Raw genomic sequence first — 13,268 nt, forward strand, 5'->3', positions numbered from 1 at the left:
TAGAAGAAATATTCTACCCAAAAGACCCTCCCTTACATAGTATTTCTCTATTTTATAGAGCTATTATTGCCCTTCAAAATCCTGGGTTTCCACCCTTTTTGGTAAAGTGGGAGACTGACCTGGGTTCTCCCATCTCAGACAATCTAAAGGATAAGGTCTTACAATTGGCCCACACTTCCTCTCTTGCTTCTAAGATGGCAGAGGTCAACTATAAACTACTCACTAGGTGGCATTACAACCCCGTTAGACTTCACCAAATGTTCCCCGCCAGTTCCCCATTGTGCTGTGGGAACGAAGCCACTCATGCACATATCTGGTGGTTTTGCCCACTCATTCGCCCCTACTGGATGGCCATCTGCAACTTGATTTCACAGATTTTGGAGGTCAATCTACCCATGGACCCATGGACTGTCCTTTTTCATGCCTCTGCAACCTCCATTGGCTCATATAAACGTTCACTCATTCCTCATCTTTTGAACACAGCCAAAGCTTTAATACCCACCTTCTGGGGCCAAGCAGCAACTCCGCCTATTAGGACCTGGTTGCAGAGGGTTGATGAAGTTCAACTCATGGAGAGTATTACCCATAATATCAAAGGAACTTCAGAAAAACACTCAGCCACTTGGGCTCCTTGGGTAGATTTTCAGTCCACCCCCTCATATAAGGATATTATAGTACAGATCTCATAAATTTATTACTTATATATCGTCACAAAAAAAAAAAAAAAAATTTCGATCACTCAACATTTCGCACATGTATGCCAACACCCCACCTTACCCTCTCCCTTCCCATCTTACCCTCTATTCTATTTACTATCCTCTTTTTTTTATCTTTCTCCTTTCATTTTCTTTCCTACTATCAAGTTCTCTGCATCTCATGCTTTCTGTTCGCTTAATTATACCTCTCTTATCTAACTGATGCAAGGTTTTTCATCTTGTTTTTACATTTTGATTTCTGTGTTTACACTGAAAGAAGTCTTTTTTCTACTTAATTACTACATTGATTATCATCCTCCTTTCTGAATATACAGAACTGTTTAATGTATCTCAGGCTTCTTGACACTCACTGTATATATCCGAGCATTGAAATTGACTTTGCTTCTCATAATATTTGTACCCAGTTTGTGACATAACTGTTTATTTTTGTACTTATTTTCTTTAATAAAAATTTATTAAACAAAAAAAAAACCATGCTAATAGAACAGGGTTTTTCAAAATAACCAAGGCACTGCAAAAAAACAAAAAAAAACCTTTATTTTGTAGAAAACAATGATAAAAATTAGAGAACAGCAATGACTGTAGCATGGAAAAAGATTACTAAAATTTCTGAAGGTTACAACAATTAGTAGGAAGTGTGTAAGCCCTTGCTTTGAATGACTTCAGCACATCTGCGGCCACAGGACATCACTAGTCTCTCACACTGCTCTGGTGCAACTTTGTTACACTTTTCTTTCAGTCTCTTCCACAGTTCGGTGACTGTAGTGGGTTTGCTGGCCATACCTTTGTTGTCAAGGATTTTCCAGAGGTTTTCTTTTGAGTTTCGATCAGGACTCTGGGCTTGCCATTTCATTATTTCAATGTTTTCAGCTTCAAAAGGCACAGCTTTACCCATTTTGCTGTGCGTCTGCGGGCATTGTCATGCATGAAAATTGCTGGCTGATTGGGTGATGAATGCAGGAAAAGAGCTGCAACTTGTCAAAGAAGGTTCTGATAAACATTTGCATTCACTCTGCCATGTAGCTGTGTTGGAGGCCCAACTTGTGCTGCAGAAAACATCCCCCAAACTGACGCTTTCCCCTCCACCTTTCACAGGACTTCTTTACACATTTTGTATTCAGTCTTTCCCTCGTCAAGGGGATCAAGGAAATATCTTGAAACAGTTCAAAAGGCCGTTTTTGTAAAGCCGACAGGACTAAATTTAAGTCCCAAGGGTTCAGGGGTGACTTAACTGGGGGATTAATCCGCCTTACCCCCTGGATAAGGTTACAAACCAGAGAGTGTGAAGCAAGTGGTTGTTGAAAAACCACCGATAAGGCCGACACCTGGCCCTTGATAGTGCTCAAGGCCAGCTTCATTACTGATCCCATCTGTAGGAACTCAAGGATCCTACCTATGATATATTTCCTGGGGTGCCAACCCTTGGATTCACACCAGGAGACATATGCCTTCCAGACTCTATAATATATGATTCTGGAGGCCGGCTTCCTAGCATTAACCAAAGTAGAAACTACTGAAGCTGACAGTCCACGGTCCTTTAGAATGTGGGTCTCAATAGGCAAACCGTTAAATTTAGCGTTTGTGAGGTAGGATGGAACACTGGACCTTGCAAGAGAAGGTCTGGACACAGGGGCAGGGTACAAGGATCCCCTACCACCATCCTTATGATCTCGGCAAACCAAGATTTCCTGGGCCACCAGAATCGCCTCCTTTCTCTCTTGCTTGATCCTGCGTAGGAGACACGGAAGCAGCAGAACAGGAGGGAACGCATAGATCAGTGAAAACTGATCCCATGGAAAGACCAAGGCATCCGTTCCGTATGCCATCGGATCCCTTGTCCTTGACACAAAGTTGTCCATCTTGTTGAACCTGGACGCAAACAGATCTACGTCCAGAACTCCCCCTTTCTGGCATATTGACAGAAAGATGTCGGGGTGAAGGGACCATTCTCCCGGGAACAATTGTTGGAGACTCAAGTAGTCCGCATGCCAATCATCTATCCCTGGAATGAAAATTACTGACAGACAAGTAATGTCTTCTGCCCAAGATTGGATATGATTCACCTCTCTTTGGGCCGCACAACTTCTCGTGCCCCCTTGGTGATTTATATAAGCCACAGCTGTGGGATTGTCAGATTGGATCCTGACAGGATAATTCTGTATTCTGAGCGTCCAGGCCTTTAGGGCCAGGCGTACTGCCCAAATCTCTAGAATATTGATGGGCAATGTCAACTCTGATTTGGACCACTTCCCTTGGACAGACACTTCTTCCAGGACTGCTCCCCAGCCGAAAAGGTTGGCATCTGTTGTTGCTACTTTCCAGGTAACCGGTAGAAAGGATTTTTCTTTTTGAAGATTTTTGGATGTTAACCAATTGAGACTGACGCACATTGCGGATAAACACATCGGGAAGTCCAGGGTTTGGACCTTCTTGTTCCAAGTTGACAGGATACTGTTTTGCAGCAGTCTTGAATAAAACTGCGCATAAGGAACGGTCTCAAAAGAAGCCACAATTCTCCCAATAAACTCATGGAAAGAGATATAGAAGGATTCTTATTTGTTTTGACCAACCGAATCAGTTCCTTTAACCACTTGCCTACCAGGCCAATTCTGACATTTCTCTCCTACATGTAAAAATCATGTTTTTGCTAGAAAATTACATAAAACCCCCAAACATTATATATGTTTTTTTTAGCAAAAACCCTAGAGAATAGAATGGCGATCATTGCAACTTTTTATCTCGCATGGTATTTACACAGCAATTTTTCGAATGTGTTTTTTTTTTTTTTTAGGAAAAAAAAAAAAAACTTTTTTTTTTTTTTTAAAAGCACAAAACAGTAAAGTTAGCCCAATGTTTTTGCATAATGTGAAAGATGAAGTTACGCCGAGTAAATAGATACCCAACATGTCATGCTTAAAAATTGCACACGCTCGTGGAATGGCGCCAAACTTCGCTACTTAAAAATCCCCTCAGGCGACGCTTTAAAAATTTTTACTGGTTCCATGTTTTGAGGTACAGAGGAGGTCTAGGACCAAAATTATTGCTCTTGTTCCAACATTCGCAACGATACCTCACATGTGTGGTTTGAACACCGTTTTCATATGTGGGCGGGACTTAAGTATGCGTTCGCTTCTGCATGCAAGCTCGCTTTAGGCCTCTTTCACACGGGGCAGATCAGTCATGATCCGCCCCGTGAACACCCGCTTGCTCAGCGGGGATCGCTCCGCCGATCCCCGCTGAGCAGGAAGATGACAGGTCCATCACTGCACGCTGTGCAGCGGCGGACCTGTCAGAGCGCCACTCTCCCCTATGGGGGGGATCGGATGATGATGGACCGTAGTGTCCGTCGTCACCCGATCCGATAACGAATGGAAAAGTAGGTGTTTCCTCCGTTACACTTTTTGGATCGGAGCGGGTCGGATGTCAGCGGACATGTCACCGCTGACATCCGACGCTCCATAGGCATGAATGTATGTCCGTTTTTCATCCGAAAACGGAAGGATGAAAAATGGACATACGGATCGTCCGTGTGAAAGAGGCCTTAAAAATTTTTTTTTTTTTTTTATTGTTAATTTTACATTGTTAGCTTGATACTTTTTTGATCACGTTTATTTCGAGGAGGAGGATGAGAATGAAGAGGATATGAGAATGAAGAGGATATGAGAATGAAGAGGATATGAGAATGAAGAGGATATGAGAATGACGTCATAACATCGTGCCCGGCCTCCGAACGATCATAGAGACTCCGGCGACCATCTGGTCCGCTGGAAATCTCTATTTTGAACATCCGGGGCCGGCGGATCCTGTATCCGACTCATCGATCGTAGCAGTGAGTGGGTAGAAGCACCGGAGGGTGGTGGGGGGGGGGGGGGAACGTCCCCTCTCGCCTCCTGTAAGAACGATCAAGCGACGGAACAGCCGCTATGATCATTCTTGGCGGGAAGCTGTTAAGGAACCGATTCTTTCCTGGGCAGAAAAGGGAGGGGTTATATAGGGAGTGCACTTTTTTGTCTTAGGGCATGCCAGTGTCCATCACCTGAAGGCGGCCTATAACCCACATAGTAACTACTATGGCTTTGTGTCCCCTGATGTATGAAAAGAAATCTTATTTCTTTATCAATTTAGGCCAATTTGTATTCTGCTACAAATTTTTGGTAAAAAAAAAAAAAAAAAAAAAAAAAACCTGCAATAAGCGTATATCGATTTGTTTGCACAAAAGTTATACCGTGTACAAAATAGGGGATAGATTTATGGCATTTCTATTTTTTTTACTAGTAATGGCGGTGATCTGCGATTTTTAACTGGACTGTGACATTGCGGTGGACAGATCAGACACCTAACTGACATTTGACACTTTTGGGAACCAGTGACATTACAGTGATCAGTGCTAAAAAATATGCACTGACATTGTACAATGGTAGGGAAGGGGTGATCAAGGGGTTAAATGTGTTCCCTCAGTGTGTTTACTAACTGTATGGGGGATGAGCTGCCTGGGCCATAGCAGAAAGAAAGGATCTGTGCCATCCCCTGACAGAACGGAGATCTGCCTGGTTTACTTTGGCAGATCCCCATTCTGTCACTGCGGGGAATGATCGCGGGTGGACATAGAGTCCGACGGACACGCCGGTGATTCCCCCGCTGGCCAATCGGTGTACGAGCCCGACATATACCTGCGGTGATTTGCACAGCCGAGCCAACCTGCCGAAGTAGAACTGCGGCGGATGGTCGGCAATCGGTTAATGGGTACACCTCTAATCACTGCCTTATGGGCTTCCTAGAGAATGCCTGGATAACATTCTGGTTGGTCATTTGTCTCCCAGTTCATGCCGCTGAGAAAAAAAAAAAAAAATCTCCACAGCACAATGCGGCTACCAACATTTTTCACTCTGGAGATGGTGTTGGCCAGGTTAAGAGCGGTGCCTGGTTTCCTCCAGACATGACGCAAAATTTGTTCCATCAGACCAAGGAATTTTGTTTCTCATGGTCAGAGTCCTTCAGGTGCATTTTGGCTAACTCCAGGTGGACTGTCATGTGCTTTTTACGGAGAAGTGGCTTCCATCTGGCCATGGCCTGGTCCTTCTCTACCAAACAGATGTGATTGGTGGAGTGATGCAGATGGAGGTTCTTCTGTAAGGTTGTCCTGTCTCCACAGAGAAACGCTGGTGCTCTGTCAAAGTGAACATTGGGTCTCTGGCCACCTCCCTGGCTAAGACCCTTCTCCCCACCGCTTATTTTGGCGGGAGGCCGCTCTAGGAAGAGTCCTAGTGGTTTCAAACTTCTTGCATTTACGAATGATGGAGGCCACTGTCCTCATTGGGACCTTAAATGCTGCAGAAATGTTTCTGTACCCTTCCCCAGAACTGCCTCGATCCAATACTGTCCTGGATGTCTACAGACAATTCCTTGGACTTGATGGCTGGGTTTGTGCTCTGACATACACAGTTAACCACAGGTGGACTCCAATCAAGTTGTAGAAACATGTCAAGGATGATCAGTGGAAAAAGGATGCACCTGAGCGCCACTGAGTGTCATGGCAAAGGCCGTAAATACTTCTGTACATGCGATTTTTTTAATAAATTAGCAACGATTTCAAAAACTTTTTTCATGTTCTTATGGGGTATTTGTAGAATTTTAAGGAAAATAATTTAATCCATTTTGGAATAAGGCTGTAAAATAACAAAATGTGGAAAAACTGAAGCACTGTGAATACCTTCCGGATGTATTGTGTGTGTCTGTCTGATTTTTAAAAAATGTAAGCGTCCCCCGTCCCCCCATGCTCGCGTGCAAAGACATGTAAACCACGTCGGTATGTAAACAGCAATCGCAACACACGTGTAAGGTATCACAGCGAACGTCAGATCGAGAGCAATAATTCTAGCACTAGACCACCTGTGTACATCTAGAGTGTTAACTTGTAAAGGTTCTTTAAAATGGTTCTAACAAGAAAAAAGGATTCTATAGCATAGCGTTTCTGTATTGTAATTTGTCCCATTTTATGTTGCACAATACCTGGGGTTGATTTTGCATGTTCCTGTGTCCCCCTAGGTGTGACGATCATGGTAATCATGGTAGGGCTGGGGAAAAAAATCGATTTAAATCTTGAATTGAGTTGAGAGGTCAAATCGATTCAAAATTTAAGCAAATCATTTTAGATTTTTTTTTCACTGCGCCGGTCCTGAGGAGCTGCGGGCAGGAGTTTTTAGGCGAGGCTGCGGCTTTGGCCTAGTCCGAGGCCGGACACCGCGGACTAGGCTGAAACCACAGCCTCGCCTAAAAACTCCTGCCCGCAGCTCTTCAGGACCGGCGCGTTGTCCAAAAAAAAAAAAAACACGATTCGAATCGTGAAACGAGTTTTTTTGTTTAAGAAAATCCCAGATTTATTTATTTTTTTTAAATCTCCCAGCCCTAAATCATGGCTGCTGATACATGATACTGTGGTCAGTTTACGTGCCTCCTTCATCCTGCTCTCTCCTCACGTCTCTCCCCCTTCCGGTCAGGTCCATAGTCTTTTTGTGAGCCGATCTCCTCCCATGCCTGTGTGATTATATTCCCTGCAGCTGCTCCAGTATTACTTTGATCCTCTCCGTTTTAGGTCCCTGTTTAGTACATTGTGTACATTTTCCTAAAATTTTAATGCTAAATACCGACAAATCTGCAGCAACTGTGATGCTATCCATGTGGCAAATCTCCCGTACATCCATGAGGCAAATCTCCCGTTCCACCACATCCCACTATTATGCTCTATTTAGATTGAGATCTGGTCACTGTGGAGGCTATTGGAGTACAGTGAACTCATGGTCATGTTCAAGAAACAAGTTTTGAGCTTTGTGACATGGTGAATTATCCTGCTGAAAGTAGCATTTAGAAGATGGGGTACACTATATAGTTAAAGGGATGGACATGGTCAGCAACAATACTCAGGTAAGCCATAAAACGATGCTCAACTGGTACCAAGGGGCCCAACGTGTGCCAAGAAAATATCCTCCATACCATTACACCACCACCAGCCTGAACCATTGATACAACTCAGGATGGATTGAAGCTTTCACGTTTACACCAAATTCTGACCCTACCATCTGAATGTCGCAGCTGAAATCGAGACTCAGACCAGGCAGGGTGGATATAAAAATCAATGATTTTTTTTTTTTTTTTTTTTTAAGTCAAAAAAATAAAATAAAATTTGGGGTATTTAAAATAATTTTTTTTTAATTACATTTTAATAAAATGCTTTTGGAGTAAAAATCCATATAAAAGATAGTTTGGTCCTCTGGTCCGCCAAAAATATCTATGGTAAACATCCAGGGGCTGGCGGATCCCCTCTCCGACTCACCGATGGAAGCGGTGAGTCGGTAGAAGCACCGGAGGGCGGCGGGAGGGGTACATCACCTCTCGCCACTTGTAAGAACGATCAGGCATCGGAACAGCCGCTATGATCATTCTTATGGTGTAGGGAATCGCCGACTGAAAAAGCCGATATCTAAATGATGCCTGTAGCTGCAGGCATCATTCAGATATACCCACACAAAGTCAAGGACGTCATATGACGGCCGGTGGGCAGTGGTTAAAGAGCACCTCTCATTTCAGTTCCAGCATGGCAGCGCCTGTTAGGCCCCTTTCACACTGGGGCGGTTTGCAGGCCTTATTGCACTAAAAATAGCGCCTGCAAACCGCCCCTAAACAGCCTCCGCTGTTTGTTCAGTGTGAAAGCCCAAGGGCTTTCACACTGAAGCGGTGCGCTGGCAGGAGAAGAAAAAATCTCCTGTCAGCCGCATCTTTGGAGCGGTGTATTCACCGCTCCTGCCCATTGAAATCAATGAGACAGCGCGGCTATAGCCGCGCTATACGAGGGGTTTTAACCCTTTTTCGGCCGCCAGCGGGGGGTTAAAACTGCACCGCTAGCGGCCGAATACCGTGGTAAAACAGCGCTAAAAACCCTAGTTAGACTTACCGGTAACGGTATTTCTACGAGTCTTTCAGGACAGCACCTGGAGAGAGCGCAGCTCCACCCACTTTCCCAGGAAACACTGCAGTCAGTTTCTTTAAAGACCGGACACTTCCACCATGGCCTCAGTTGTTCATAGAGTACCTCCAGCCATGCTGAAATTAGATAAGCAGAACACAGCAATAACACATCTTACAACCTCAAAACTTAGGGCGGGTCATCGGCGCTGTCCTGAAAGACTCGTAGAAATACCGTTACCGGTAAGTCTAACTAGGGTTTTCTCCCTTCGTCTTTCAGGACAGCACCTGGAGATGATAAAAGAGTACTTACTCTAGGGTGGGACCACCGCCTGCAGGACCTTCCTGCCAAACGACTGTTCCGCTGCTGATAGCAAGTCCAACCTGTAGTGGCGGGTGAAGGTGGAGAAACTTGTCCACGTGGCCGCTTTACAGATCCGACCCGGGGAAGCCCCTGCCCTCTCCGCCCAGGACGTTGCTACTGCCCTTGTTGAATGGGCTACTACCCCCTTAGGGGGCTCTGCTCCTGAAGCTTTATAAGCTTCGCTGATGGCCATTCTGAGCCATCTACCTATGGTGCTTTTGGATGCTCTATACCCCTTCCGTGGACCAGAGAAGAGAACAAAGAGCGAATCTGATCTTCTAAAATCTTTCGTTATCTCTATATAATGTAATAAACACCTTCTCACGTCCAGGGAATGGAAAGACCTCTCCTTAGCACTGGACGGGTTAGGACAAAAGGTAGGGAGAATTATCTCTTGTTCCCTATGAAATGCTGATGCCACCTTTGGCAAGAAACCCGGGTCAGTTTTTAGCACTACCCGGTCTGGAAAAATATAACAAAAGGGTTCTCTTATGGAAAGAGCTTGTAACTCGCTTACTCTCCTAGCTGAAGTTACTGCTACTAACAGGACTATTTTTAACGACCATAGCCTGATTGACGCTTCCTCTGGAGGTTCAAACGGCCCTTTGATTAGACCCCGCAGAACCACAGACAGGTCCCATCTAGGAAAAAACTTAAAAGGTATTGGCCTAGCTCTGGCCAATGCCTTGAAAAACCTAATAATAAGCGGCTCCCTTGATAACTGCCTCTCAAGAAAAACCGATAATGCAGCTACCTGCACTTTTAGGGTGCTAGCTGCCAACCCCATCTCCATTCCCTCATGGAGAAACTCTAGCACTGAAGCGATTTCCTGTGGCGAAAGTATCCTAATCGCACACCAGCTATTAAATCGTTTCCACGTTTTGAAGTAGATGGCCCTGGTAACCTCTTTACGACTGTTCAGCAGGGTAGAGACCAGTTTATCTGAAAGGCCCTTATTTTTTAACATCTGCTCCTCAGTAACCAACCTGTCAACCTGAGATGCTGGGTATTTGGGTGATGAAGGGGGCCCTGCGTTAGGAGGTCCTTCCGAAGCGGAAGCTCCCAATAAGGTTCCACCGCCATCCCCTGTATTGTTGCGAACCAAGCCCGTTTGGGCCAGAAAGGAGCCACCAGAATCATCGTCGTGTTCTCTTTCTGTAGCTTTCTTAAGACCAAGGGGATCATCTGAAAGGGGGGAAAGGCGTAGCACAACTGGAATTTCCATGGCTGCGCTAATGCATCCAATCCCTCTGCCTGATCCTGCCTGTTCAGTGAGAAGAAGGCCTCTACTTTTGCATTCTTTTGGGATGCGAAAAGATCTATTTGGGGCATTCCCCATCTTTCTGTTAGTTGTTGAAAAGTCTCTACATTTAGACTCCATTCTGCTTCCAGTACTCTTTCTCTGCTCAGAAAGTCTGCCATAAGGTTTAAATCTCCCTTCAGATGTATCGCTGTTATGGAATTTAGCCTGTCTTCTGCCCAGGCTAGAATCTGGAGTGCCAAGGATAGCAGAGCCCTGCTCCTTGTTCCTCCCTGCCTTGATATATAGGCCACCGCTGTGGCATTGTCCGAAAGGACCTGAACATGATGGCCCCGGACTGTTCTTTCGAAGGCCCATAGACCCAAGAGAATAGCCCTCAGCTCTCTCCAATTGGAGGACTTTCTGGCTTCCCAGTCTGTCCAACTCCCCTGAGCCATCTGCTCGTCCAGGTGGGCGCCCCAACCCCAGGAACTTGCGTCTGTTGTTAATCTTTTCTGCAAAGGAAAACTCCAGAGCAGACCCCTGTTCAGGTTTGAGTGATTTCTCCACCACCAAAGCTTCCTCTGAACCCGCGCAGGTATCCTTATTAATTTTTCTAGGGACTCTCCATAGGACCAACTCGTTAAAATTGTCTGCTGGAGCTCCCTTCCATGTAGACGTGCCCACTGCACCGCTGGAATAGTCGCAGTGAGTAGCCCTAAGACCGACATAGCTGCTCTTATGGAGATTGGCATATTTGTCTGCGTCTTCTTCACTGCCTCCTGAAGCTTCTCCCTCTTCCCTTCGGGGAGAAAAATTTTCTCCTGGATGGAATCTATCGTGTAACCCAAGAATAGTATGGTCTGAGATGGAATCAAGTTTGATTTCTCCTCGTTGATTATCCATCCTAGACCTACCAGGTGTCTCATTGTCTTTTCCAGATCTCTCACTAACAGGTCCCTTGTTTTGGCAAAAATTAGTAGATCGTCCAGATAGGGCAGGACTGATACCCCCTCTACTCTGAGTGGGGCCAAGGCCTCCGCCAGGACTTTTGTAAAAATCCTCGGAGAGGATGACAGCCCGAAAGGGAGAGCTCTGAACTGGAGATGAAGGGTAGATTCCCCCAGTTTTATCGCAAACCTTAGGTGTTTCTGAGATGTTGACGCTACTGGTACATGCAAGTATGCATCTCTCAGGTCTATGGAAGCCATAAAACATCCCGGGGTCAGGAGATTCTTTACTGAGAATATTGTGTCCATCCTGAACTTCTTGTACCTGATAGTCTTGTTTAGAATCTTCAGGTTCAGGATGAGCCTGAATTTTCCCGACGGCTTCTTCACAAGAAATATGTGTGAATAGCACCCCTGTTCTAATTCCCCAGGGGGTACGTTCACTATCACCTTTTGTAGCATCAAGTCCTTCAGGATAGCTGTCATTGCTAGTGACTTTTCTGAGTCTCGGGGAGCCTGGGTTATGTAAAAACGCACAGGAGGAGGTTGAGAAAATTCCAGCCTGTAACCCTCCAAGATGGTCCTGAGGATAAACTGGCTGTTTGTTATAGTCTTCCACTGTAAAAAGAAGGTCTGTAACCTTGCTCCCACAGTTGGCTGACCATCACTGGGTTTTTGGGCTTGTGGTTGGGGGGCGAAAAAGTACTCCTGACTTACCCCTCCCCCTTTGAGACTTCCAAGGCCTTTTGTAGCCTGCCTCTTTGGTATCTGGGGTCTTTCGAAAAGCACGAAAATTTCTGTTGCCTTGCGGAAGTACCTTCTTCTTTATAGGGAAAGCCTTCTTTTTGTCAGCTGTTCTGTCAAGAATAGCTTCCAGCCCAGGGCCAAACACTAGATCACCTTCAAAGGGTAAACCGCATAATTTTGTCTTTGAAGCAGTATCCCCTGTCCATGTCTTGACCCATAACGCCCTGCGAGCTGAGTTTATCAGAGCTGTGGATCTGGCTGACATCCTGATTGACTCCGCTGAGGCATCTGCTATATACCCTACCGCCTTTGATAACACCGGTAGCGTATCTAGCAGATCCTTACGAGGCGTCCCTGCCTCAATGTGGATCTTCAGCTGCTCCAGCCAGTGTTCCAGATTTCTGGCTACCACAGTTGAGGCCATGGCAGGCTTCAAATTTGCTAAAGAAGAATCCCATGCCTTCCTTAATAGGGAGTCTGCCTTTTTGTCCATGGTATCCTTAAGGATACCCATGTCCTCAAAGGCCAGGTCAGTATTCCTAGATACCTGGGAAAAGGCTGCGTCTAGTCTTGGCTTTTTATTCCAAATATGCGAGCTATCCTCATCAAACGGAAACCTTCGCTTGAGGGATTTAGAAAAGAAGGGGGCTCTCTCTGGATCCTTCCACTCCCTTTTAATGGTCTCTGATAGGAATTTATGTACAGGAAAAACCCTGTGTTTTTCCTCCCCGAGGCCTTGGAACATCTTATCGTGTAGGGATAGCTGAGCCTTATCCTCTGTGATGTTAAGGGTAGTATGAATTGTTCTTAGTAAATCATCTACCTCCTCAAGGGATAACTTGTACCTAGAAGAAGGAGAAGAAGCTTCATTTACTTCTTCTGCTTCCTCCTCCGAATTTAGTAAAATGTTACTTTCCTCCTCCTCTGAGTCGCTGCCCCCTCTGGATGCTGAAACAGAGGATTGAGAATGTGGCACCACACTGCTATGCGCCGTTGGACGCCTATCTAGGTAGGACCTGAAGGACTCAAAGGTGTCTGCCAGTTCCTTCCTGAAAGAGCTTAGCAATTCGCTTTGTTGAGCTGCAGGACTAGCAGGAGCTGTCTCCTCCTTAACTATGTCCGTAATGCAAGATTTGCATAATACTTTGGGCCAGGAATCCCTCAGTAACCCCTTACAAGAGGGACACTTCCTTTTAACAATAGGGGAGACATGCTTGGTCTTTTCCTTAGCCTTCTGCAATATCCCAAGGGAAAAAAGACAATAGCTGAACCATATTTCACAAACAACAGTT

General features: G+C 45.4%; 2 protein-coding genes across 2 annotated transcripts in view; both read right to left on the reverse strand.

The window, feature by feature from the left end:
• NUP133 (nucleoporin 133) overlaps nt 1-13,268 on the reverse strand; it is a 1,112,480-nt gene that overhangs the window by 1,078,315 nt on the left and 20,897 nt on the right.
• LOC141140433 (uncharacterized) lies at nt 8,670-11,869 on the reverse strand. The gene is made up of 2 exons (XM_073627603.1): nt 8,989-11,869; nt 8,670-8,813 (listed from the first exon to the last, which is right to left on the reverse strand). Exon 1 carries the CDS (start codon nt 11,495-11,497, stop codon nt 8,990-8,992), a length of 2,508 nt encoding a protein of 835 aa, XP_073483704.1. The 5' UTR covers nt 11,498-11,869; the 3' UTR covers nt 8,670-8,813; nt 8,989.

Source organism: Aquarana catesbeiana, linkage group LG04 (assembly GCF_042186555.1).
Source record: "Aquarana catesbeiana isolate 2022-GZ linkage group LG04, ASM4218655v1, whole genome shotgun sequence".
Classification (NCBI taxonomy): domain Eukaryota; kingdom Metazoa; phylum Chordata; class Amphibia; order Anura; family Ranidae; genus Aquarana; species Aquarana catesbeiana.